General features: G+C 43.1%; 1 protein-coding gene across 41 annotated transcripts in view; it reads right to left on the reverse strand.

Annotated features, from left to right (window-relative positions):
• Positions 1 to 25433, reverse strand: part of RBM47 (RNA binding motif protein 47) — a 303668-nt gene that overhangs the window by 105367 nt on the left and 172868 nt on the right. For 40 of the 41 annotated variants that reach the window (XM_084971907.1, XM_084971928.1, XM_084971917.1 and 37 more), the window contains one exon: positions 7366 to 7450. Coding sequence is in view for 4 of the 41 variants with exons in the window: in XM_021101123.2 (XP_020956782.1) it covers positions 7366 to 7450 (85 nt within the window). In the remaining 37 variants the exon portion in view is untranslated. Of the gene's footprint in view, positions 1 to 7365; positions 7451 to 8109; positions 10880 to 11475; positions 12327 to 25433 lie in introns of those variants that run through there. The other variant, XM_084971898.1, reaches the window with a different exon arrangement.

Below are 25433 nucleotides of genomic sequence, written 5' to 3' on the forward strand. Positions count from 1 at the left end.
GGGCAGCACAAGAGAGCAGAAACATGTAACGGCTTTCCTTGCTTGCTCCCAAAGTGGGGTGTGCTGGTCCCTTAAATGGAGTGAGGGTAGGGACAGATGGGTGGGCTGGGCTGGAGCAATGGCTTAGGTGCTCTGCCCATCCCCTGGGTGGCTGTGTGCATGGTACATACACGGTCCCCTGGTGTTGCTTCTCCCCACCTCGAAATCTCAGTTGGGTTTTGGCCTTTTTGAATCTCGTTCATGATCTGCCAACTGTGCGTGGGTACAGTTATTTTCAGCCCCTTACAGTTTCTTTGTATTCTGTTGTTCCAGGAGACCTTTGTTCAGGCCTAAGTACTGCTGTAAAGGGTCTAGGACCCAGCCTGCCTCATGACTAAGGAAGTGAACTTTTAATTAGACTTATTTTAATGAGTTTAAATAGCCACATATAGCTAGTGGCTATTGTACTGACTATCACAGGTCTAAAAGAATGGTTATAGGTCTGGATGGAAAATATGTAACACTGTTACTTCCTCTTGTGCCTTTGGCGGAAACCAGTTATTTTTTTATTTTTATTAATTTTTTTTTTTTTTTTTTTTTTTTGCTTTTTAGGGCCTCATCCGAGGCATATGGAAGTTCCCAGGCCAGGGGTTGACTTGGAGCTGCAGCTGCTGGCCTCAGCCACAGCCACACCGGATCTGAGCCACATCTGCAACTTACACAGCTTGAGGCAATGCTGGATCCTTAACGCACTAAGTAAGGCCAAGGATCGAACCTGTGTCCTCACAGATGCCAGTCAGGTTCTTAACCCACTGAGCCACAAAGGGAACTCCAGAAACCACTGCTGATCAGAGAACCCTTTCCCTCTGTGCATGGAAAAGCTCTCAGGATTCTCCATGCAATGTATTTTCAATTGCCTAGACCTGGTATATATAATGAAACCTGTTTGCCATCCTTGATACAGATAAAACACGACAAAGGTGAGCAGGAGAAGGAATTGTCTGGGCTAAGCTTAGAAAGGCAGCACTTGGACAGATAAAGAGAAAGGGACAAAGAGTGTGGGGCTCTCCATGTGCAGCATAGCATAAGCCAAAGACCTGGATAGAGTTCTTCTGGTTCCAGGACAGGGGAGACATTGGCCCACCCAGAAAGGAGGACAGGGCTGGGTGTGGTGGAGATAAGGGGACAGACAGAAGGGTGAGGCTAGATTAAGGAGACCTTTGGATTCCAGAAGTTTAGACTTTTTCTCAAGAGCAAGAAGAGCCCCTTCTGAAGATTTAAGCAAGATAATGACTGGAAAAAAACATGTTTTAGGAATCTGATCTGATAGCGGGCCACAAATAGGATTGCATAATGGACATATATATTGGGAAGAAGATTACAAGATTAGAAAGAAGGCTATGTCACTAATGATTTTGGTTTTCCTTTAGGAAGGTGGTACTCGTTTATTACAGATAATGTATAAGTCACAGAAAAGCAGGTAGAAAAATTAAAATCAGACTTCTACCTTTCACACTCAACCATAGCTGGCATTTGATGCAGCTTCATCCAGGTTTTTTTTTTTTTTTCCTTCTGTGGCTTTTGCAATAGCTCAGGAATTAAGTTAGGACTAGGACTAGGAAGGTGATAGTGTGAATAAAGAGGAAAATACACTAGAGAAAATTTTAAGTGAGACAGCTGAGTGAAGAGAAAAGACTATTAGCATTAAGGGACCTGGGACCTGAGTCCTACGCTTGGCCTCCTTTCTCTCAACCCCCAGCCTTGGTTTCTTCATTTCAGCACCTAGATCAACCTGTCTTAACCTCTTCATGTTGGTGTCTCTAAGTAAAAGTCGGATGAGATTAGAGACCTCCCCCAGACCTCAAATGGAACTACAACGTGTGTATATACACCTCGACTGCGGTTTGTTTTAGGCGAACAGCACATACAGATAGTAGTGGTTGTCATAAGACAAAAATGTTCCCTTGATCTTTAAACTGTACCAGTAACATAAAGGAAAGTTCAAAGGGCCCAGGAGCAGCGTGGGATCCAGGTCTGACTCTGTGGTCTTAGCCACCCGGGTTAAGGGTGGCAGCTAGTCCCTTAGGGAGGAGGAAACCAGGAGGCCAACACAGAAGCCACCACAACACTTTATCATTGCATATTAAACTATATATAGCTTCTACTTCAGAGGGTAGGATCTGTCATTTTCAGTACATCCTTTTGTCATTTTCGCTGAACTATGTGTGACAGAACTCCTGGGGACTCTGGTCAGTCAATGACCTTGGGTCAATGAACATGCCTTTTTCTGAGGATCCCTCGGCGCTTTGAGGGGCTACTCGTTAAAAGCATAGATTCTGGCCTCAGACCGGCCTCCGTCCTTTGCCATGTACTCACTCACTTGCTGTGTGACCTTGTGCAAGTTACATATTCTCTTTCATACTTCAGTTTCCTCATCTGCCAAACAGGAATCCTAAGACCTTTATGGGATTATTGTATAAATGAAACGAGGCCATACAAGTAAAAGAGATAATGCAAATAAAGGACTTCTTTGGTGCCTGGCACATATCATGCACTCAGTAAATACTGCCATTTTCATTATTTATCATTTATTTTCATCATCACCTCAGGGTTCCTTCCAACTTTAATACTTCAAGATTCCAAGAATCGCTTGGTGACTGAACAGAGGGAGAGGGCCACAAATCAGTAGGAACTGACATACCTAGATCTAAAGATCAGGTCTGGATTCAGTTCCCTCCACCCCAGCCTGGCTCCTCAATAATCACTTCATTTTTTGCTGAAGATGTCTCTAGTATGTTGCTGACATTGATCTTAGTTTCAAAAGGCCCTCACTTGCTTTGCAGAGACAGAACTTTAGTCATTCTTGTCAAAAGCAACGTGGTCTTCGGTTACTGTTTTATTTCTTGACGCACAGATGCCTACGAGTCTGGCCAAAGTGAATGTCAGATATGCTGCTTCCACTGCCCTTGCTGCAGCAACACGGACACCTGGGGCAATCTGACCAAACTACCACGCAGTCTCTCTGACGCGTGTCTAATGACTGATGTGAAGACCTTGTTCTTGGAAACTTCAGGGCTGACATTTGAGTGCTGCCCAAGAAATTTGCCTAAAGGTCTGATGCTGACCTGAGCCCCAGATGTGAGCCTCACGACCTTGGCGTGTTCTTGCTTTCCACGGTACCAAATACCCTCCCACAAAGCATAATGCCGTCATTGATCATTATTCTGCCAAGAGACACACATTTTGTTGATGCCCACAGCCTTCTTTTTCCTTGTCCACAGTGGGAACCAACTTCTTCCTCTTAGGAAGACAGTCCTCCTTTTGTAGGCAAACAACCGCTTGTCTGCCATGATGTTGTTGGTTGAGTCACAGCCCACATCCATCCACCTCTAACTTTTCAGTTTTGAAAATGGGTTACCTTGTTTTGCAAACAGCAAGTCATTAAGGAGCAGGGTGCCAAAGGAACGACTGGCTCTGTGAAACTTTTGCTCAGGTGAATGAAATAATTTTCAAAAGGAGAAATCATCCAGTTTGGGATTAGCCACACAGTCCTTGTGAAAACTGGTTTTCCCCAAGAAAGCCAGTTTTTCCTAACATTTAGGTCTAGACAATAGACCTCAGGATCATCGTAGTTTCAGGAACGCCTTGTTATAAAGTCACTGGTTGACCATATTCACAAAGGGCTAGGTGTGAGCTGGGCCTAATTACTCTAACACCAAGGAAAAGTTGCCTAAATTCAAAACGCCAGTGGGACCCATACCTGAATGAGCACTGTCATTGAACTGGATCAGAAATCAGACAAAAGAAAAGGAGACAAGAAGTCCAGAAAGGAATATGATGAGGTTACTCTACAGTAAGTCTGCATTTAGATGAGAAAAGAGATCCATTAACTTCCATTGCATATTTAAAAATACCATTAACTACCTGAGTTTGATGTTGCTTATCTTAATTCATTCCTATTTTATTGTTGCTCTTTCCTCCTAACTAAAGGCTCAGCTTTGATCCTGAAGCTTCTGGGACAAGGATCATCTTAGTATTCCTCATGCAACCATCTCAGTATCTTTCATCATGGGGGTCCTTTGGAAGTTTATTAATTTGAGTGCAATTGAATTACGGGCCTTCACCTTACCCCTCTGTGTAATAACGGGTCAGGAGGTACAAAGTAAATAGCAAGAAGTAATATGTGATGGAAAAAACATCTGCTTTCAGGTGAAGAAGCAGAAAGGTCACATTCAGAAACTGCCTCTGGGGACTTCCTTGAGCAGCTTGGGGTCATCTTGTGAAGGCCCCTATTGGTAGCTGTGTAAACAAAAAGAGATCTAGTTTCAACTCACTTGCATGACCTCCGTGTACACCTGTGCCTCAGCAAGTTTCCCTTGCGCAGACCACACGGATTAAGGCGCTTACCTTTGAGTTAAAGTCTGCCTTTTTGAAACAAAATGATGGGAAGGCTGTTTTCCACAGCGTATATACCTTCTGGTAACTTTTAGGGATTTGGAGAGAATCATTTCCAAAAAAATCTATGATCTCATTAAATAAAATCAGGAAACTGAAGAGCCATTTTAACACAGAAAACAGTATCTTCAGCTGCCCATTCTGTCCTCCTTTTCAAAAGGAACTTGTATTTTCAACTTGCAGGTTAAACAATATCCACTTCTTAATTTATTAACTTAACTTGAAATGGAAATTTAAGCTATGATGACTAGGAAAGGGCCAGCACCCAGAATGTTTTACTACTTTATTTAAAGACCATCCAAAAGAAATTCCATGGCTTTTTTCACCAATGTCCATACCTTGATGGAGGAGCACAGAATTCCCTGCTTGAGAAAAACCAGGTAACGACCTAGATGCTAATTTTTTAAGGATTGGCCAGAGAGGTCACCCAAAGTTCATGCTAAAAGTTCAAATTTCTATATATCAGTCATGGCTAGTGATTCTCTTTCCTCCCATATGGGGAAAAAGAAACCAATCTTGTCTCAAACTAAGGTAAAAATATCTCAAAAAAATAAAATAAAATAAATTAAAAAATTAAAGCTTTGTGAAAAAGATCTAACTAGGCCTGGTCAGCCCCTGTACTCATCAGACCTCTTAAAAAAAAAAAATGACCACATCAAATTTACTCATGACTAAGAAACCACCAAGCCTAAGATGGCCAATTCAGAGGAACTGGGGTTCCAGGTGGTGTGTATGTATGCGTGTATGTGCACATGTATGAATTGCTGATTCTATCAATTAAACTAGTTGCTCAGCAGTACTCTGGGTAGAAAATGTCAACCTAGAGCATGAAGACTTGAAACCTGAGAATTTCAAAATGATCCAGGGTGGAAAAAGGTCAAGTAGCTGGCCTCTGTCTGTCCTATTTAAACCATCGATTTTTTTCTTTTTCTTTTTTGGCCACCCTGCAGCATATGAAGTTCCCACGCCAGGGATCAGATTGAGCCATAGTTTCGACCTAAGCCGCAGCTACAGCAATGCCAGATCCTTAACCCACTGTGCCGGGCCAGGGATCAAACCTATGTCCCAGCACTCCCAAGACACCACTGATCCCGTGGTGCCACAGCAGGGACTCCCCACTTTATTTTTTTTCAATCTGGCCTCTGGATGGAGAAATTATATACCACACCAATGATCAACCTTCCCCGGTGCCATCAAGTAAGGAGAGAAAAAGAAAAGTGGATACATTTGCTGAGGAAAACAATCTCTCACTAGAAGCTGACCCCCTTCCTATAAGGGGTAGATAAGGGAAATTAAGAACATAGATTTGGGGAGAAGTCAAAGGACTGGCAGGAAAACAGGACTTGGAATTCAGCTCTAGGAAATGATGCTCAGAGGAAAGGAAGAATGTATGTCTGAACCACAAAAACATAAAACCTCTAAGGGCTTTTAAAGATTCTCCCAGAAATTTGACCATGTCCTTATTTGAAGATATACATCTTGGGAGTTCCCGTCATGGCTCAGTGGTTAATGAACCCAACTAGTATCCATGAGGACACGGGTTTGATCCATGGCCTCGCTCAGTGGATTAAGGATCTAGCGTTGCCATGAGCTGTGGTGTAAGTCACAAATTCAGCTCGGAGGCCGCACTGCTGTGGCTCTGACGTGGGCCAGCAGCTATAGCTCCAATTCAACCCCTAGCTTGGGAACCTCCATATGCCGAGGGTGCAGGCCTAAAAAGACAAAAAAGAAATAAAACAAAAAAACAAAAAACCCACCACTTAAATTCCTTCCCTGGCTGTCAGCACACCCCCGCCCCTAATATTTAGACTAGGTCCTCTGGTTTTAAACTCCCTTAACTCCTTACGATTCTTCAGCTCACTGACAAATCTTTTTATTATTTCACTTGATCACTAGACCAGTTTCCTGGAGGCAGAAAACCAAAACTTTCTGTCTTACTCTCTTAATTACCTGATACCTAGCACAGAGCCTGGCACATAGTAGGGGCAGGAAAAACGTTATTTACCTGTATCCCTACTGATATAAGGATTAATGTACTATCATCCATGGGGCCCTATAAATAGAGGTTCTGCAAATCTTAAAGCCTGTATAAATCAGACTCATGTGGCTTGAGGAATTCTGCCTATCCTGTGGCATTAACTCTAAAAAGATGCTGTCCTCCCATGCATTTAATGTGAATGTAAATTTGGACTCATTCACACATAAATGGATGCTGACAAACCATTCTGGGGACGTGGTAATGAAATATTCTACAATCGCGCATTTTACTTATAAATCCCATGATGCTGAGCACTGGAAAGGAGCCAGGCTTTGGAGAAGCATATCTGGTTCTGGGATCTGCTGCCTAAGAAGCTGTTCCATGATCTCACATGGGCTGTCCTGAATGCCAGCACCACTGCTTTGGAGGTCCAAGGGCTAGTCACCTCAAAACCATCATACAGAGTCACTAAAAAATGAGTTTTTAAAGGCCCTTGTGCTTTGTGAAAAATAGGAAGCGGAGAACACTTAATGCTGGTCATTTGGGGGTTATCAGAGGAATGCTGTATTTAACTGAATCCAAGTCGCCATAAGATGCACCCCAAATTCAGATATGTTAAATTATGTGGGGGGGGATGCATTCTAGGGTTGACGAAATGCAGTGAACACCATAGAAAAAACTCAGTATTAAAAGGCTTGAAGCAGTCATTCAAATATCACTTCCGTCATTGTTGTTGACTATGAAAGTCCTTTGGGAACAATAGTACTTACAAACATACAGGACACTCTGGCCTACTAAACTAAGCAAACGCCCAGAAGAAAAAAACAGGATGTGTTGGTTTTAAAAGAGAGTGGATTAACATGTGGACGTCACTATGTTATATTCACCTACTTTTCTCCACACCTGGATGATGTTCATTTGAGCCACAGTGAAGATGGAGCCAGTTGACTTACCAAACCTCCTCAGTGAGCCCAGGAATGGCTGATCACTGGTAGGTGACTTGATGCAAAGCGTCCTGATGCCTCTGTTACCCGAACTCTGAAAGAGGAAAGATAACACTATTGACCCAGAAATGGCTAATGAGGAGTAATGCAGTTAATGACCACTAAGTGGAATGGAAGGCAGGGGGTAAGAAGAAATAATGGTGTTTTATGATTCTTAGGCACCTTTACAAGGAAAGCTACATAACCGGTCAGTATAAGAGCTCTACACTGGCTCACATACATGAAGAAAACAGGTCACGTCCTTTTGCCAATTCTGCAAGGCTATTTGGGTTGATATTAACCAAAGGATATTGAAGGGGGAAAAAATCTCAGTCTCATAAGGAGAGAAGAGGAAAACACAAACAGATGGTATAACAGGGACAGGAAGCTCATGAGTTTGTCCAGGTGCTCAAAACTCAGCTCTCCTGCTTGCTAGCTGGGTGACCCTGGGCATTTTACTCAACCTCTCTGTTCCTCCTCTTTCGCATCTAATATGGGCCTGTTACCTATCAGTTAAGGACAATAAACAAGATGACAGATATGAAACATTTGGGGCCCCATATGGGAGAAAACATTCAATAAAGGGCAGCTATAATTACATTATTCATTTAAATTTCTTTCTGCAGAGGCACAGTAAATTGTGACCTTTTAAGGCCAAACACTCAAAATTGTCTAAAACCTTGTGAGCTGTTAGTGTTTTAAATACTTCTTTACCTTTGCAAGCACGTCGCAGCTGGCTTTTCTGCCCATACATGAACAATTCCGGAACTATTCAGCTTCATCTTTAAGTAAATACATTTGGCTAGTAGGCTCTGTACGGCAGATCTTATTATGCTCTTACTCCACCAAGAAAGAAGAACGCCCCACAGGAGTCTCACTCCCACCCCCTCCAAGAAAGACTCCAAGTCTGCAACCTACCCCTGGGAACAAGACACTGAGTTCTGCTAACTCTCCTGCCGTTGAACTAGCTAATCATTTGTTCCAAAGTTCTTCCCAACCCAATGGCCTAATTAACTAAGGTTGAGTTTTTGATTAACATACAGTGCTTGAAGGAACTCTGACCCTCAGAAAGTTGGCACTTAACTCACTTCTGGGTCCAGCTTGTGTCACGAGTGCCGGTTTGAAGGGTAGTAAAGGACCCGGCTGTTTGCTATAAGCAAATGGAGGCCGTGCCATGTCATTATATGGCTTTTACCTCGGCTGTCCACCAAATCTTTAGCAAAGCTTTTGGAGCAAACAGAATGAAAGGGTATATATTTCCAAACCGAAAATCACCTAAATTCTACCTGGCATTTTACCTAAATGTCAGTTGTTCAGGAAACATGAATATGAGCCCCAGAGCAAAGTGATCAGAGTGGAGATCAGGTGTTGGAGCAGGTGCATGCTACGTCCGTCCAGATTCTGCCTTGGTGAGCAAACTGCTCTCGCTGATGGTTCCTGAGTTCTAAAACACACATCAGACACAAGACAGGGACCACAGTACCTGAGAGTTCACATTCCTGCCTGTCATAAGATCAACAGCAAGTTCCCTTGTGGTGTGGTGGGTTAAAGATCTGGTGTTGCTGTAGCTGCAGCACAGGTTTGATCCCTGGCCCAGGAACTTCCACATGCTGTGGGTGCAGCCAGGGAAAAAAAAAAAAAGAAAGAAAGAAAAAAAAAAGATGACTAGCATCCTTCCTAAATTCTTACGTTGAAGCCCTGATCGTGGCCCCCTCACACTGTACATCAGAACGTGACAGTATTCGGAGATACAGCCTTTGAAAAGGTAATTAAGATTATTAAATGAGGTCACATGTGTGGAGCCCCAACCCAAGATGACCTATGAGAGATTAGGGCACATTCACATACAGACTAAGGGACGACCATGCGAGGACACAGCGAGAAAGCAGCTGTCTGCAAGCCAAGGAGAGGGGTCTTAGAAGGAATCAAACCTGCCCAGACCTTGATCTTGGACTTCCAGCCTCTGGAACTGTGAGAAAATAAATTTCTCTTGTTTAAGCCACTCAATCTGCGGCATTTTGTTATTGCAGCTCTAGCGGTCTAACACACTAGCCCCATCCCTGTATGCCCAACCTTATGTCCCAGGACCAGGCATGTAACAAATGAGGAAGTAGGCTAAGAGCAAAATAACACGAATGGTGTAGACGGTGATTTTTAGGGCTACTTCTGTGGCATATGGAAGTTCCCAGGCTAGGGGTCGAATCTGAGCCACATCTATGATCTACGCTACAGCTTGGGGCAATGAAGGTTCCTTAACCCACAGAGCGAGGCCAGGCATTGAGCCCACATCCTCATGGGTTCTAGTCAGATTCTTAACCCACTGAGCCACAACAGGAATTCCTCAAATATTAAAACTTTAAAAAGTATTGTGAGGCCACACAAAATATGTCCATGATTTGATTACGCTAGTGACCTTTCAGTGGCAATCCCTGGGCTAAACGGTTGCACATAGATACTCAAAAAATAAAAATAAATAAAAAAGTAAATAAAAACACCCATTATCTTTCAACAATTTTAAAATTATTTTTCTTTGTAGAAAAGAAAACTGTGGAATATGGAAGTTCCCAGGCTCAGGGTCGAACGGAACTGCAGCAGCCGGCCTATGCCACAGCCACAGCAGTGCCAGATCCAAGCAGCATCTGCGACCTACACTGCAACTTGCAGCGACACCACTGAGCGTGGCCAGGGATTAAACCCCTATCTTCACGGATACTAGTCGGGTTCTGGATCCGCTGCGCCACATCGTGAACACCCATCTTTCAGCAAATATTAACTGAACACCTCCTACAGGCCAGGCCCTAAGCCAGACACTGGGCATAGCAGTGGTGAATAAAATAAGGCATCTTCCCTGCCTTTGCGGTACCTAACAGTCTGGATAGGGAGTCCAGGTACTGAGCTAAGTGAGACATGCCAAGTTGAAAAGACAAAGTTGCTGCCCTCATGACACTGCAGATGAGTGGGGCACAGACATGGAACATGACCATCATGACACAAAGGGATGCAGTTACGACAAAGGGACAATGGAAAGTGGAAAGATGATTCCAAGTCTGTCAAGGTTAGTCAAGGAAGATGTGAGCCAAGTTCTGAAGGATGAGCAGCAGTCTCCTTGGCAGATGCGGATGACGGATGCGGAGAGGGCATTTTCCAGACAGAAGGAACAGCCAGTGCCTGGGTACAGGGACAGGAGATAGTACAGCTGTCCTTCTCTTTGAAGAAGGACAACTCCCTGGACTGAGGATGGGAAGTGGAGAGAGCCTCAGGTATGCAGCTGAACAAGGCGAGGAGCTCACATTTCTTTTTGATAGGCAAGAAATAGATTTATTGGAGTTCCCGTCGTGGCTCAGTGGCTAATGAATCCGTCTAGGAACCATGAGATTGCGGGTTCGATCCCTGACCTCGCTCAGTGGGTTAAGGATCTGGCGTTGCCATGAGCTGTGGTGTAGACCGGTGGCTGCAGCTCTGATTTGACCCCTAGCCTGGGAACCTCCATATGCTATGGGTGTGGCCTACAAAAGACAAAAAGACAAAAAAAAAAAAAATAGATTAAGATAGGTAGCTTGTGAGAGATGCAAGCAGAGAGGCAAAGAGGCACAGTGAACCACTGGAGAATTTTAATCAGGAAGATGACATTACTAGAACTGCCTGTTAGAAAGAGCGCCCTGACCATAATGCAGAGGGGCTAAAGGCAGGGTGACCCACCACGGGAAGACGAAGGCAGGAACCAGGCAAACAGACATAAGGATGCTTGTGGGCAATGTCAGGGGTGCAGTTGAAATCCTGGTGTTCAACTACGGCCATGGGTGACACTGCCTAAGGACACTGCATGCATCAAGAGAAGCAGTAATGTTTAAGGTACTACTTTGATCAATGAGAACATGCATCTCTTAAGAAGCTTTGGATTTAATTTATCTTACATTTCTTATCAGGAAACTTTTTGTTGTTGTTGTTGTTTTAGGACCTTACCCCCAGCATATGGAGGTTCCCAGGCTAGGGGCTGAATCGGAACTGTCGCTGCCGGCCTACACCACAGCCCCAGCAACACTGAATCCTTTACCCACTGAGCAATGCCAGGGATCAAACCTGCGTCCTCATGGATCCTAGTCAGATTCATTTCCACTGAGCCACGATGGGAATTCTTAGGGAAACTTTTTTTTTTTATTTGTCAAAGCCACATGTGACAGCCTGTAGTGGGGGATGGAAAGGAGGTTTGGGATTTGCATATGTACACTGAGGTATATGGAATGATTGGCTAATGGGGATCTGCCATATAGCACAGAGAACTCTACCCAATATTCTGTAATAATCTATATGGGAAAAGAATCTGATATATAACTGAATCACTTTGTTGTACAGCAGAAATTATCATAACATTGCAAATCAACTATATACATCAATAAAATTTTAGGAAAAAAAAAAAAAAAACCCATATAAGAAATAAAAATCTTGGGAGTTCCCACAATGGCTCAGTGGTTAACGAATCCCGCTAGGAAACATGAGGTTGCAGGTTCGATCCCTGGCTTTGCTCAGTAGGTTAAGGATCTGGCGCTGCCATGAGCTGTGGTATAGGTCGCAGACATGGCTCAGATCCTGTGTTGCTGTGGCTGTGGCTGTGGCTGTGGTATAGGCCAGCAGCTATAGCTCCAATTGGACCTCTAGCCTAGGAACTTCCATATGGTGTGGGTGCAGTCCTAAAAAGCAAAATAAATAAACAAATAAATAAATAATTTTTTTAAAAAGAAATAAAAATCTCCAATAAAGGCAAATTCGTGAATAATTGAAAAAGAAAAGCCACAACTCATGTGACAGGAGTTCCCTTGTGGCTCAGTGGGTTAAGTATCTCACATTGTCGCTGTTGTGGCTCAGGTTCCATTCCTGGCCTAGGAACTTCTATGAGTCACAGGTGTGGCCAAAAAGAAAAAAAAAAAAAAAAAGCCACATGTGACTGTACCTCGGTCTCCTCATCTAAACATGGATAATAATGCTACTTCCTTCACAGAGGTAATTCCTTGAGCTCACTGATACGAGTAAGTAAAGTGTAATAAGTGCATTATTATTAAATTAGCTATTATCAGAGCGGAAATAAACTTTAAAGAACAAACGAATAATTATTGACTGTTGTGAGTATGCTAGCCCCTCTCTCAGGGAATATGAGCCAAATTTTAACTACTACCAGGACCACAAAGAGTAAAAATTTAAATAGCTGCACCTGTGGCATATGAATGTTCCCGGGCCTGGGATCAAATTAAGTTGCAGCCACAACCTACGCCACAGCTGTGGCAACACAGGATCCTTAACCCACTGCACCACAGGGGGAACTCCTGTTTTAATTTCCAAAAACACTGTCTCCTTGAGTGGATGAAGCCGGCTAAGAATTTTAAAAGGCTTCCTTATGCAAGAAATATTTTGAAAAATTCAGACATTCTCACCCTCATTATCCTGTGTCTAAAGAAGAGCACTTTTTACCACTAGACTCACTGGACAAGCTGCCCTCTTGTGGCTTTGATATATATTTCCTGAGTTACTAAGCTATTTGAAGAGCAAGTCCAGACTGCCCACAGATATTTCTCAAGGTAACTGAGAGTAGGTGTGTTGGCCGCTTGCACACAGGAGGCACATGGGGCCTTTCATCATAGCTGAGCTTTAAATAACTAAGAAAACAGAGTTGCCACAATACATATGGTTTGAGGCTGACAAATTCAAGAGACATTTTAACTCAATTTAAATGTCACTTTCGCAACGCAGTTATCAACGTATCAGGAGCAAACATTTGTCTCAAACAAGGTGCAAAGAAAACAGAACCAAAAGTTTCTGTCAGAAAGTTTCAATTCCACCATCTGTGAATATTATTCAATATTCCCAAGATGTGTTTGCACAAAGAAAGAAAACAACAACTCAGCAACTACTACCCAAACACTGGTTTATATTAACATTGGCATACGAGGAATCTAGGTACCTTATGAAACATTAAGTATTTGTTGAAAAAAAGCAAAGAAAGATGGGAGGCAGGAGCATATAGCACAGCTCTTCAAAAGTTGCACTAAAATGATAAAAGCATTCATATAAGAGATATTTTCTCATACAAGACAGTATTTTTATACAAGACCTTCTGTCAAAGAAATAACAAAAAGACAAAGATATAGGTGGCAATAGATGCTGTATTTCAACTGTTGAGATGTTAAAAATGCATCGAGTCCAAACCCAGTAATATCAGGCTAAACCAACCTGCATCAGGATCACACTTTCTCCTGAAAAACAACTACTGAATTCATATTCTAAGAGGATGAGCTTCCTTTTTATTTTATTTATTTATTTATTTACTTATTTTTGCCTTTTTCTTGAGCCGCTCCCAAGGAATATGGAGGTTCCCAGGCTAGGGGTTGAATCGGAGCTGTAGCTGCCAGCCTATGCCAGAGCCACAGCAACACGGGATCCGAGCCATGTCTGCGACCTCCACCACAGCTCACGGCAACGCCAGATCCTTAACCCACTGAGCAAGGCCAGGGATGGAACCCGCAACCTCATGTTTCCTAGTGGGATTCGTTAACCACTGCACCACGACGGAAACTCCTGAGCTTCCTTTTTAAATCAAATCATATCACTCCCCTTTTCAAAACCCTCCAATGGCCTCTCCTCACACTTGGAACAAAATCCCAAGTTCTTCCCAGGGCTCCCTCGGGAGTCTGCGTGGTTACTTCCTTCCCTGCCCTTCTCGGGTCCCTCACTCCCTCCTGGCAGTTCCTCCAACATGCCGGCCTTCTCACCTCCTCTCACTTCCAGGCCGCAGAACTCTTGCCTGGAATTTCCCTTCCCAGCCTTCCCTGCCTGGCTCTCCCTGACTGGACTCACCTCCTCCAAGAAGTCTTCTGGGACCACTCTTTGCAAACAGCCCTCCAATCACCAACCCTGCACTCTCTTTCCTCTTTCCTGTCTTTATTGTTCTCTGCATTTCTTATTGTCTGAAATTACATTAGGCACTCATTTTATCACTTTTGGTTATCTCTCCACCCCCCACTGAAAGCTAAGCTCTGTGAGAGAAGAGGCTTTCTTCCTACAGCAGAGCCTGACACTTGTCACTACTCGTGATTTGAGAAATGCAGTATCTCAGCTTCGGAAGACCATAAACCCTAAGCTCTGGCACTGTCACCAAGTCTTTCCTTAGGTCTCCATCAGCTCTCTCTCATTGCAACAAAAGCCCGTCTCCTTTCCTCTGAAGCCCAGAGTGATGGACAGGGGTTGACTAGCAAGCTGATAAGGAATTCTTTAGGACCACAGACTTTTGAAAGGAAAGTGGGGCCTTAGTTACACGGACTCCAGCCCTCTTGCTTTGAAGATAAGCACACAGGCTCAGAGAGGTTGGCTGGTTTCTCCAGGCTCATGTAGAAACAGCCAACACCACATCAGTTCAAGGGCACAGAGAGCCTGCCTTATTCATCCCTGCCGGGTCAGGACCCGACGCGGCCGCCTGGCACAAGGAAGTGCACCTGAGGAACAAGTGTCTTCGCTTCTACTCGAAGTGCTCATTCAACTGAACTGACTTCCTTCCTCTTGTTACTTAGAACTTCCTACCCAAGAGCCATCCGTTTCCAGTCACTTGCATCACGTGTCATCATTTCCTGTCCTCTGTACGTATGTCTGACAACATACCAGACACAGCTGTCTCTCTGGGGGCTGATCTGATTCTAACATAACTCGAATAGCCCAGCATGGAAATACCTAGGCAAAAGTTGGATAGGCAAAGCAAACTAATTAAAAAAAAAAAAAAAAAAGACAAAAAGACAAAAAGCTGGCAGTGTCCCCAGCCACGTATCCCTGTCTGGTCAACATTTGTTTTCCTTCAGCACCTAGAAGTGTGCCTGGCACATGGTCAAGGCCTCCTTGTTGGGATGGAGAAGAGAAGGAAATGATACTGTAGATTCAGCTGCTTCTTGGGCTATGACGGCTTTATAATAACAAATGCTTCATACTAACAGCTCACACTCTCATGGCGCCTTTTGTTCTTGGCACTTAGGTACGTCTTCTCATTGAATCCTGCCAAGACATCCACCTCACCTGCAAGAGATACTAAACTCTGAAAAACCAAGTAATTTTTAGAAGTCATTTAGCAGCCAAACCTAGACGCTCCAGCCTCTAACAAGACGGCAGATTCCCTTCCTTCCAGTATGAGTACCCATGTGCTCTGCTGAAGAAAGAGTGATGTGTTTGATTATAGGATGTTGCCTCAGCCCCAGCTAGTGGTATTAAGCAATGTAGAGTATATGCAAAATACTATCTAAAATCTAAAGTCTTCTGGATTCCAAAACGTGTATGTATGACCCGGTAGGTTTCAGGCAAGGATGTCTCAGATTGATATTAACGCAGAAAAGAAACCTGCCCACAGTCACGCAGGCAGGCTGGGATTCCAAAGAGGCAGTGTAATTCTGCAGGCTGTGCTTGCGGCCACTACATTATCCTGCCTCTCTAATCGATGATGTCGGTGTGACTTGAAGAGTAATTACTGCCTTGACTATTTTTCTGATGTGGCTCCAGGATACAGGATTCAGTAAAGTGAATGGCGGGGGCAGACTTGTGTTGTCCTCCATGAAGACTGATGTGAACAGATGATGCCAGCTAAATGAGGGCTTAGGGACAGTAACCCTGGGAAGTCATGGCCACATCTGGGAAGAGGGCATACAAGCTTTTGGCAGTCAAAACTTTCATATCCCTGGATGCCTTCCCAAGAGCTTCTGGGAAACACTGAGGCAGACCTGTTAGGAATCTGGAATGATCTTTCCACATTTGTTTACAAAATCACTCTATCAAGTGGGATGGGAGAGCTGAGCTGTGGGTAGGGTGTGAGCAGGACAATGTGTAAGAAGAAATGTGTGTGTGTGTGTGTGTGTGTGTGTGTGTGTGTGTGTGTGTGTGCATGGAAGCAGATGCTCATTACAAATGGACTTCTCTCTAAGGCCCAGAACACTGAACCAACTATAAATTGTGTTTCGGCTTTTTACCTCTATCCTCTAAATTAATTATTTGCAGAAATAAAAGATGCTACTTCATTGGGGCCAGCAATGGTTTTATTTCACCAAGTACTTGGGGTTGAAGCCTTTTCTTCGGATCTCAGTTCAGTGTTACTTCCTTAGGGAAGACTTCCGCTACAATACCCCTGTTCATCACTGTTCATCACTCACCCAAGCCAGGCACTCGCTTTCTCTCACAGCATTCATCAGGGCCCATCATGAACTACTTGTAAGTTTATCTTTTCACTGGCTGGCTGTCCCCAACAAACTCATCTCCATGAGGACAGGACCCTTGTCTGTTGGCTCACTTCTGTATACCTGAATGCTGTGCGACAAGCTGGTATTTAGTATAAGTAAACTAAGTAAGTATTTGTTGAATGACTGAATGAGTCTTGAGTTTCACAACAGGCCAGCACTTCACCAGCAGACACACAAAGACTTCTCCCACCTCTGAACTGTGAAAGCCTTATAGTCTGGGCAATTCTATTTGGCACTTCATCATATGCTGCCCATTGCTGTGTTTTCTCTATAGTTCTACGTTATTTCTTCACATTATCCTTCTTATTTGACTTTTAACCTGTTTAGAAGCACACTGAGAGTTAAGTTATACTGCTTTGATTTCCTCAAAGCTCTCTCACCAGCATCTATTTCCATATGGTTGCTCCATTTAGTGGTATTTATATATTATATATATTATATATCATTATTATTGCAGGTAATATTGTTGAATATTGAAGCCCAAGTCAGGATAGTGTCCCAATGGTTTTTTTTTTTAATAAGTCAAAAGAGTTCCCAGGAAGACTGAGTATTGCTTAAATAGAAGATATAGTCCTAACTCTGCTTATGCGAGTGACCAACTCAAGGGCAGAGAAAATCTTAATTCAGCGAAGTTCTCTTTAGTTTCCCCTCCAGCATCCTTCAGGTCCCACCCAAGTGGAGAAAACTCTTGGTGGCGTGAAAGTAGGATTTCTGTTGTTTTGCTAAGTCAGTCCCTTTATTATAGGGTAGAAAGAACACTTGTTCCTGATTTCTCAATTCCTCATTCCTGCCAGCAGCACCAAATATGCCCCAGCCCGGCCTCTTAGGCACAACGAACCACAAATGAAGTAGATAACTCGGTGTTTTCTTTATAAGTTTACATTTGGGAGTTCCCACTGTGGCTCAGAGGAAACAAATCCCACCAGTATCCATGAGGATGCGGGGTCGATCCCTGGCCTTGCTCAGTGGGTTAGGGATCTGGCACTGCCGTGAGCTGTGGTGTAGGTCAGTCTCAGCTCGGATCCTGAATGGCCATGGCTGCGGTGTAGGCCGGCAGCTGTAGCTCTGATTTGACCCCTAGCCTGGGAACTTCTATTTGCTGCAGGTGCAGCTCTAAAAAGCAAAATAAATAAACAAATAAACATATATTTCAAGCAGTCTTAAATGGCTATTATGATTATTTGGGGGCCTAATTACTTATGACAGATGTTAGATGGATTAGAAGGTAGGTCTGTGAATCACTCACCCCTAGCCAGGCACTTGCTTTCAAGCATTACCTTGTTCTCATTTTCTGCCCCAATCACAGAAACAAAAGAGTGAAAAACCAGACCAGTCAGCTGAAATGCTGTTGTGAAAACAGAGCCAAACCACTCAGGATTTTCACAATTATCAGGCATTTCCTAACACGGCCAAAGTCCCTGACAGTTAAAGATTTCACCAACATCACCTGCAGAATCTGAACCCACTCCAGGGGAAAAAAAAAAACTGCAGAAAACCCCGAAAATGCTTTAAGCACTCACTAAGGTCAGCCTTTAAAATACAAGGGCAAACATTTCTGAGCTCTGCCGGTCTCCACTATCCCAAGGCTCAGGGGCTTCACAGGAGTGAGATTCCGCGTGGCCTTGCACTTTCTTCCCACCCTCAGATGACCAACAGAGCTCAAAATATTCTTGCCAGGCTCCATTTTTAAAAACCTTTTTTTTTTTTTTGCTTTTCAGGGCCACACTCATGGCATACGGAGGTTCCCACGGCCTATGCCACAGCCACAACACCACCAGTTCCAAGCTGCATCTGCGACCTACACTACAGCTCACAGCAATGCAGGATCCTAACCCACTGAGCGAGGCCAGGGATTGAACCCCAAACCTCATGGTTCCTAGTCAGATTCATTTCTGCTGTGCCACGATGGGAACTTCTGCCATTTAAAAAAAAATCCAATCAGAGTTCGCAAGATAGTGAATTCCTCGGGTGGAATGACAGGTGCCCTGGTTCTCCCTGCTCCTCCCAGAGCTGCCCTGGTGTCAGCCCACAAGGGGCTGAAGGCCTGGAAGGAGGGCCTGGGGTAGGTGGCTTGGGTAGGCTGGGTAGTAGGGGTGGAGAGTGGGTAGAGGCTGAGGAAACACTCCCTCTAGCAACCTGAGTCTTGGTGAGAACACAATCCATTTGTCCAGATGCAACCTTCTTCATCTTTATGAAGGGAGGCAGTGAATCCAGCTAAGCTTCCGCCATGTGTCTGATTTGATCCCACACAGCAGCTTCCTCAACAAGCTGTGAAGTTATTTTCACAGTCATTCTGAGCTGCCCTAGTGATGCTAAGCAGTGCTCAGCATGATACTTGATACCACACAGCAGTGTGGTTAAGAACAGGAGACTGACTCACATCTGCCAGGCAGCTTGCTTGGTGCCCCTGTTGGGCTGGACATCAACCTTCTACTTGCTGGCTTACGGGCAGGTCTAGAGGTTCCTGAGGAAGGAACTAGACAGGTCAGGCTGCTGGTGGTAGGGACACATGGGAGATTTGGAGCAGCTAGCCACCAAGAGGTCCAAAGAGATTTCAGTGTTCCAACAACCAGCATGGCCATCTGAGAGCCCACAGCTACGGAGCAACCCCGGGGGAAAGTGCAAGCTTTGGAAACATGCCTAGGCTCCAACCTCAGTTCTGTTACAATCCAGCCATGGGAATGTGGGCAACTGATTACTTACACTCTCTGAGCCTTAGTTTGCTCAACTGCAAAATGAAGATGAAAACATGCATACGAAAGCACCTGATATCATGTCTAACGTTGAGTAGGTGCTTCGTAAAGTTAGTCTCCCTAAACCTCCCCAGTTTACCCCATCTTCAGAGCAAGCCCAAAGCACAGTGATTGGGATAAAGGAAAAATACAGGATAAATGATAAGGACACAGAATGAAAAGGCTAAAAGGACAGAGGAAGAGATAGGAGTGGTGGGAAAAGCAGCAAAGAAGAACCTGGAAGGGTGGGTAGACAACGGTGAGAATTGCGACTCCCCACTGCCAGTGGTAGGAACCATAAAACCACTTATAGACTTCTGGTTTATTTATTTATTTAATTATTTGCCATTTCTTGGGCTGCTCCCGCGGCATATGGAGGTTCCCAGGCTAGGGGTTGAAAGGAGCTACAGCTGCCGGCCTACGCCAGAGCCACAGCAACTCGGGATCTGAGCCGCGTCTGTGACCTACACTACAGCTCACGGCAATGCCAGATCCTTAACCCACTGAGCAAGGCCAGGGATCGAACCTGTAACCTCATGGTTCCTAGTCGGATTCATTAACCACTGAGCCACAATGGGAACTCCTAGACTTCTGGTTTAGAGTCAGATTGACTTGGTTCAAATCCTAGCTCCAATATTACTAATTGTGAATACATCATTTAAAATCTCTGAACCTCAGTTGTTCCACCTGTTCAATGGAGATAATCACAGTATCTACTTCTGGCTAATCAGGATAAGCGTAGTTAATTAACATAGTTAACAGAGGTAAAGTGCTAAGAACGGCGTCTACCTGGTAAGGACCGTATATACATTAGCTATTCTTTACTCTCACTATTCATCAGTGACACCATAAAAAGAGCACTGGACTCAGAGACAAAAAGGTCTGCTCTTAAGTAGGGATTTTAGGAAGGTTACTTAAGTGATAACAGGAGTGTAAGTATCTGTAACATGAGGGGAGTGCGTTATAGCTAACATTTATCGAGCACTTAATACGCACCTGTTATTGTACCTATTAATAGTTCTCTCTCTTTTTTCTCCTTTGCTTTTTAGGGCCACACCCATGGTATATGGAAGTTCCCAGGCTAGGGGTTGAATTGAAGCTGCAGCTTCTGGCGTATGCCACAGACGCAGCAATGCCAGATTTGAGCCACGTCTGCAACCTACACCACAGCTCACGGCAACACCAGATCCTAACCCACTGAGAGAGGCCAGCAATGGAACCCACATCCTCACGGATGCTAGTCAGGCTTGTTTCCCACTGAGCCACAGCGGGAACTCCAAGTTCTCCCATTTAATGCTCCAAATGCTTTGATGAAGATTCCATTTTTATGTCTATTTTCCAGAGAAAGGAATTTTGTCTTCCAAAGGTCACAAAGCTAGGCATTCCCATCATGGCGCAGTGGAAACAAATCTGATCTGGATACATGAGGTTGCTGGTTAGATCCCTGGCCCTGCTCACAGCGTTGCTGTGTGCTATGGTGTAGGTTGCAGATGTGGCTCAGATCTGGCATTGCTGTGGCTGTGGCGTAGGCCGGTGACTACAGCTCCAATTAGCCCCATACCCTGGGAACCTCCAGATGCCTCAGGTGCTGCCCTAAAAGGACAAAAGACAAAAAAAAAAAAGTCACAAAGCTAGAAGAGGCCCAGCCATGACTTCAAGCCAGTTCAGTAAGACACCAGATCCTGCTCCCTGAAGCACTGTGCTCTGTTGTCTGACCCCAAGATTCTGTGAAAGCACTGCAAGCATGCTTGATAAGGTATAATAAACAATGCTGTAGGCACAGCAAATGCATCTGAAGAGAGGCTTGCAATCCAGCATCCATAAAAGCCAAAGAAATGTAGGGCTAGCCTCACAAAAAAGATAAAAGGTAAAAGTCAGAGGTTTGAGTAATCTGACATGACTCAGGATGGGGCAAGATGAGAGGTATAAAAATAAAAGCTAATGCTAGAGAATCAAGAGGCCACGAGTCCATATCCCATTACCACTGACAAAGTTATCAAGCTTTATAGATGAGACCCTCAAAAATGATTATCAATATATTAAACCATACCCTAACACTGACGTCTGGTATGATCTCAAAGAATGGTTCTAAGACCCCAAACAAATAAAATTTATACTTGAGAATCCCAACGACATTCTTTTTCTAAATGTGGTCTCTACTATACTTTTGGATAGAAAGATCCAACATCATAAGGTGATATATTGAATTAATGTACAAATTTAACATGTTCGCCTCCAAAACAAATAAGACTTTTTTTAAGGAGGGGAGGTTTCGAATTAGGCAAATTGATTCTAAAGTTCATAACCAGGAAAATTCTGACAGAAGGGCCACTAGCACTATCAAATATTAACACACAGTATCAGCTTCAGTGAAGAAATAGTTTGATCCAAGAAGAATGTAACTGAATGCCAGGCCTCAAATGATTTCCACATAAACATTTTCAAATATAAGATCTGGCATCTAATCAAAGAGAACCAGGTGTATCAAGACAACATGTGTGAGAATCAGCAGAAATACAGGAAACAACACTAAACTCACAGGGACTTCAGATATGAAAATCATTAGACAGAATATAAATAACTGTGCTTACTATGCAAAATGCAATCACTGTCAAAGGGCTAATGGTTAGACTGACGACTGCCTTCTTAACACCAAAACAGAAGCCCAAAATATCTTCAATGTGCTGGGAAACAAATCGAAACTCCAAACTTAGGATTCTATTCTTACTGAAAATATCTTTCAAAAATTATGCTCAAAATAATGTCATATTCAGTCAAATGAATAGCAAGAGTTTGGCGCAAGCAGATGGTCCCTAAAGAATGCTCCTTAAGCAGAAGGAAAATGGTCCAAGATGGAAAGTTAGAGAATACAGGACAGAATGGGGGAGGTAAATTTAAATAAACATTGACTGGAGTTCCCAGCTTGGGAGCACAGGGATGCAGTTTCAACAGCCCAGCGCAGTGGGTTAGGGATCCAGCACTGCCTCAGCTATAGCTTAGGTCACAACTGTGGCTTGGATCTGATCCCTGGCCCAGGAACTCCATATGCCAAGGGGTGACCCCCAAATTTTAAAAATATATATTATATATTTAATATATATTAAATATATATTATTTTATTATATTTATCATCAGCAAAATAAATAAATGTCTATTGTGTTTTATTACATTTAATTACTTTTATTATATTATATATTTGTTATATATTATGTATTTATATTTTGAATATATATTACAATTTAATATTAAATATTATAAATAAAATTAAAATACATGACAAGAGTAGCACATAAGTCAGAAAGTGGGTAAATGGATTTAAAAGCTGTCTATAACATATACGGTGAATGCTAAAAACATCTTTTTTTTTTTTTGGCCTTTTTCTTATTTTAAAGGGCCGCACTTGCGGCATATGGAGGTTCCCAAGGTAGGAGTGGAATCGGAGCTACAGCTGCAGGTCTACACCACAGCCACAGCAACTGGGGATCTGAGCCATGTCTGCAACCTATACCACCGTTCACAGCAATGCCGGATCTCCGACCCACTGAACAAGGCCAGGAATCAAACATGCATCCTCATGGATAGTAGTCAGATTCGTTTCCACTGCACCACAATTGCAACTCCTAAAAACATCTTTTAAAAAGACAGAATTCCAGAGAGTTTCCATTGTGGCTCAGTGGGTTCGATCCCTGGCCTCATTCAGTGGGTTAAGGATCAAGTGTTGTTGTGATCCTGTGGTGTGAGCTGTGGTGTAGGTCACAGACGTGGCTCGGATCCCGGTTGCTGTGGCTGTGTAATAGGCCAACAAGCTGCAGCTCTAATTAGACCCCTGGCCTGGGAACTTCCAGAAGCCAGAAGTGCAGCCCTAAAAAGTAAAAAAAAAAAAAAAAGGACAGAATTCCAAACTAATAGAGGGGAAAATGAAATGAAAAAATACAGACACCTAGACACAAAAATTAAACACTGGCACATAAGTAGTCAGAGCAATGAAACAGAATAGAAAATTCAGAAATATATCCAAGCCCATAAGGGAATTTATTGACAATGAAAAGAGTATCTCATATTAGTGGAAACAGGGACTATTCAATGAATAGTCTAGGTGTTGAGACACCTAGATTTCATTTAGAAAAAAAAATAAATTTGGATCTTTACCTCATATCTCATACCAGGATAAATTCCAAATGGACCAACTATTTAAATGTGAAAAATTCCTGCTGTGGTGCAATGGGATCGGTGGCATTTCTGCAGTGCCAGGATGTGGGTTTGATCCCCAGCCAGGCCCAGTGTGTTAATGGTTGCCACAGCTGTGGCATAGGTCAGATCAATCCCTGGCCCTGGGAACTCCATATACTGTGGGTGGGCAAAAAAAAAAAAAAAAAAAAAAAGAAGAAGAAGAAGAAGAAAAGAAAAATTAAATTATAAAAGTTCTACAAGAAAACACAGGAGAATTATTTTATAACCTTGAAATTGATAAAGACCTTTGTCCAGTGACCAGTAAACCAAAAGCCATAATAAAAGACTGATAAATTCAACTACATACAAAATGTGTTGAAACCACAAACAAAATCAAAAGATAACCGACAGGAAAATATCCACAATTCACATCACAAAGAGTTCATTTCTGTAATACCTAAAATGCTTATACAAATCAATGCTAAAATGATCAATAAACCAATAGAAAAGTGGGCAGAGGAGATGACAGAATTGACAAAATGCAATGCCCTTAAACTATGAAAATATGCAAATTGAAAATACACTGAAATATCATTTCTCATGTATCAGATTAGCAAAAATCCAAAAGTTTGACAGTAACACATTAACGTTATGTTGGCAAGGTTGTAGGGAAACTGGTACTCTCAGACAGTCCTCATGGGAGTATATATGGGCACCTCTATAGAGGACATCTATCTATCATATACCTATTAAAATTATTATTGCATATACTCTTTAACCTAGCAATTCTACTTCACAGAACTTATCCTAGAGATATGTGTTTATACTTGCAAAATGACAGGTGCACAATTATTTCAGCATTTTTTTAATGGCCACACCCACAGCATATGGAAGTTCCTGGGCCAGGGACTGAATCTGAGCCTCGGCTTCAACATACACTGCATCTGTGGCAACAGCAGATCCTTTAACCCACAGTACTAGACTGGGGATCAAACCTGCACCTCTGCAGCAGCCGGAGCCCCTGTCGTTGGATTCTTAACCCCCGCACCACAGTGAGAACTCCATTTCAGCACTGTTTGTTTGTTTTCACTCTTTTCTAGGGCTGCACAGTGGCATATGGAGGTTCCCAGGCTAGAGGTCTAATCTGAGCTGTAGACGCCAGCCTACACCAGAGCCACAGCAATGCACAATCAGAGCTGCATCTGCGACCCACACCACAGCTCACAGCAATGCCGGATACTTAACCCACTGAGAGAGGCCAGGGATCAAACCCTCAACCTCATGGTTCCTAGTTGGATTCCATTTCGCTGGGCCATGACAGGAACTCCTCAGCATTGTTTTTAAAGGCAAGAGAAATCAACCAAATGTCCATCAATAGGGGGCTAGCTAAGTAAATCATGGTAAATCCATATCATGGAATCTTATGTGGTTATTTTTTGAAAAACCAATATGGAAGATCTCAAGGTACTGAGATTGAAAGATCTCCAAAATGTACTAATAAGCGAAGGAAAATAAGTTGCAGAACAAGGCACCTTTAGTGGAGAAGAGGAGGTGGAGTAGATGCTGTAGGTATATTTGCTTGTATAACACAAAGAAATTTCCAAATGAGGGATAACATACTAAGACAACTGATATCCACACCTAGTTTATTTAAATAAAGCAATAATTTAATCATGAAAAAGTACTGTGTATTCATCACTATGCATTCTGTCAAGTTTATTCTCCTATGAAAAACTTTAAAAGTACAATACATTAAAATTCACCACAAAATCCTGGTAGTGTTTTCTATCTCCAGCAAGAATGGAATAGAAGAGTTAATCCGATAAGCATATATTATACACATTTTTAAAAGATGTAGAATTCCAAAAACATTTGCATT

This window comes from Sus scrofa, chromosome 8 (assembly GCF_054392235.1).
Source record: "Sus scrofa isolate SSC_HxYL_T2T_F1_AM1 chromosome 8, Sscrofa_HxYL_maternal_Yorkshire_Landrace_v2.0, whole genome shotgun sequence".
Taxonomy (NCBI): Eukaryota; Metazoa; Chordata; class Mammalia; order Artiodactyla; family Suidae; genus Sus; species Sus scrofa.